Source organism: Vombatus ursinus, unplaced genomic scaffold (genome assembly GCF_900497805.2).
Source record: "Vombatus ursinus unplaced genomic scaffold, bare-nosed wombat genome assembly UNPS02014168.1, whole genome shotgun sequence".
Lineage (NCBI taxonomy): Eukaryota > Metazoa > Chordata > Mammalia > Diprotodontia > Vombatidae > Vombatus > Vombatus ursinus.
In genome coordinates, this window is record NW_020953946.1 from 243,992 (window position 1) to 245,626 (window position 1,635).

Consider the following 1,635-nt stretch of genomic DNA (forward strand, 5'->3'; position numbering starts at 1 on the left):
TCTTTCTTTCTTTCTTTCTTTCTTTCTTTCTTTCTTTCTTTCTTTCTCTCTCTCTCTCTCTCTCTCTCTCTCTCTCTTTCTTTCTTTCTTTCTTTCTCTCCTTTTCTCTTTCTTTCAAAGTTGAATATTTAATTGAATTCATAAAGACTTCCTCTTTCCCCGGGATACTTCTGCATGACAAAAACCATCTACCTATTGCTGGTTGGTAACTGGCTTTAGTACATCATCTTTTCCTCCTCCTCCCATAAGAACGTCCACAAAGCCAGAAACATGTGAATTGATAGCTATTGTTTTTAATTTTATTTTTAATAATTTTTATTATCTATTTCATATATTTATTATAAATTTTATTTATTATTTTTAATTCATGAGATAAAACAAACATTTCCATAACATAGTATAAAAAAAAGACTGCAAATCTGTTTTGTAGAAATAGCAAATCTATCATGTATAACTTGTTATTCCATTTAAATATATAATAGAATTATCATGCAAATTTCTTTTTTTCCCCTTTTTTTCCTTCCCCCTCCACCCTAGAGATGGCTACCATTAGACACAAATATGTATATACATGTAAAATAATTCTATACATACTTCTATTTATCAGTTCTTTCTCTGGATGCAGATAATGTCTTCCTTCATATGTCCTTTGTAGTTAATTTAGATATTTATAATAGTCAAAATAACATGATTTGTTCTTTTTAATTTTAGAGTTAAATCAAACGTCTTCTGGGTCCATGAGACAAAGCAACAAATAAACAAAAAACAAAAACAAAAACAAAAACAAACCCTTTTCTCTCTCTCCTTCATAGAATCTCCTCTAAAATGAGTGAAACATCATTCACTTCACTGCATTCACAGCTAACATTATCTTAGGCAGCTCTCAGTCAGTTTGTTATGTTGGTCAACAGGGCTGCTGGCCTTTCCCTATAACCAGCCAGGTTTGCCCCAGCATTCAATATTGTTGCCAAAGCAGTGCTATGAAAATAGCATGGATTTCCTTCAGACCACTGGTGCACATTTACATAGAGGAGTCACAAGTAAAAAGTGGCACAAACAAAGAAACATTTCAAAGCATCTCATACTTACCTGTTTTTGTATGTAGAGCTGGTATTTAAATTCAGAGTCACCAATATGATCTCTTGTTTCCGGTTTCTGCCACTGTATGAGACAATTTGACTTTGAGCAGTTCACAGTGATATTAGATGGTGCAACCCAAATTTCTGCAACCCAAAATTCCAAGATACAATACAAATCAGAGAAGTTCCCCTAAAATCTTTTCCTTGCTCCTTTTACCACTTGATAAGTCTGACTGGACCACCATATTCAATTGTAAGAAGCTTGTGAATGGGATTCATCCTTGTACTTCCCTTAGCACCTAGACAATGCCTTATACATAGTAGGTTTTCAGTAAATGTTTGGTGAATGAATGTGTCATGTTAATTCCAGCTACCTGTTACAGTCTGACAACAATCCTTCTTTCCTCTCATCCTTCCTTCCTTCCTCCCTCCCTCTCTCCCTCCCTCACTTCTTTCCTTCCTCCCTTCCTTCTTTCCTTCCTTCCTCCCTTCCTTCTTTCCTTCCTTCCCTTCCTTCCTTCCTTCCTTCCTTCCTTCCTTCCTTCCTTCCTTCCTT

General features: G+C 35.2%; 1 protein-coding gene across 3 annotated transcripts in view; it reads right to left on the reverse strand.

Moving 5' to 3' along the window:
* CSF2RA (colony stimulating factor 2 receptor alpha subunit) overlaps nucleotides 1-1,635 on the reverse strand; it is a 61,149-nt gene that overhangs the window by 17,576 nt on the left and 41,938 nt on the right. For all 3 annotated transcript variants that reach the window (XM_027859469.1, XM_027859468.1, XM_027859470.1), the window contains one exon: nucleotides 1,090-1,223. In XM_027859469.1, coding sequence (XP_027715270.1) covers nucleotides 1,090-1,223 — 134 coding nt within the window. The remainder of the gene's footprint in view (nucleotides 1-1,089; nucleotides 1,224-1,635) is intronic.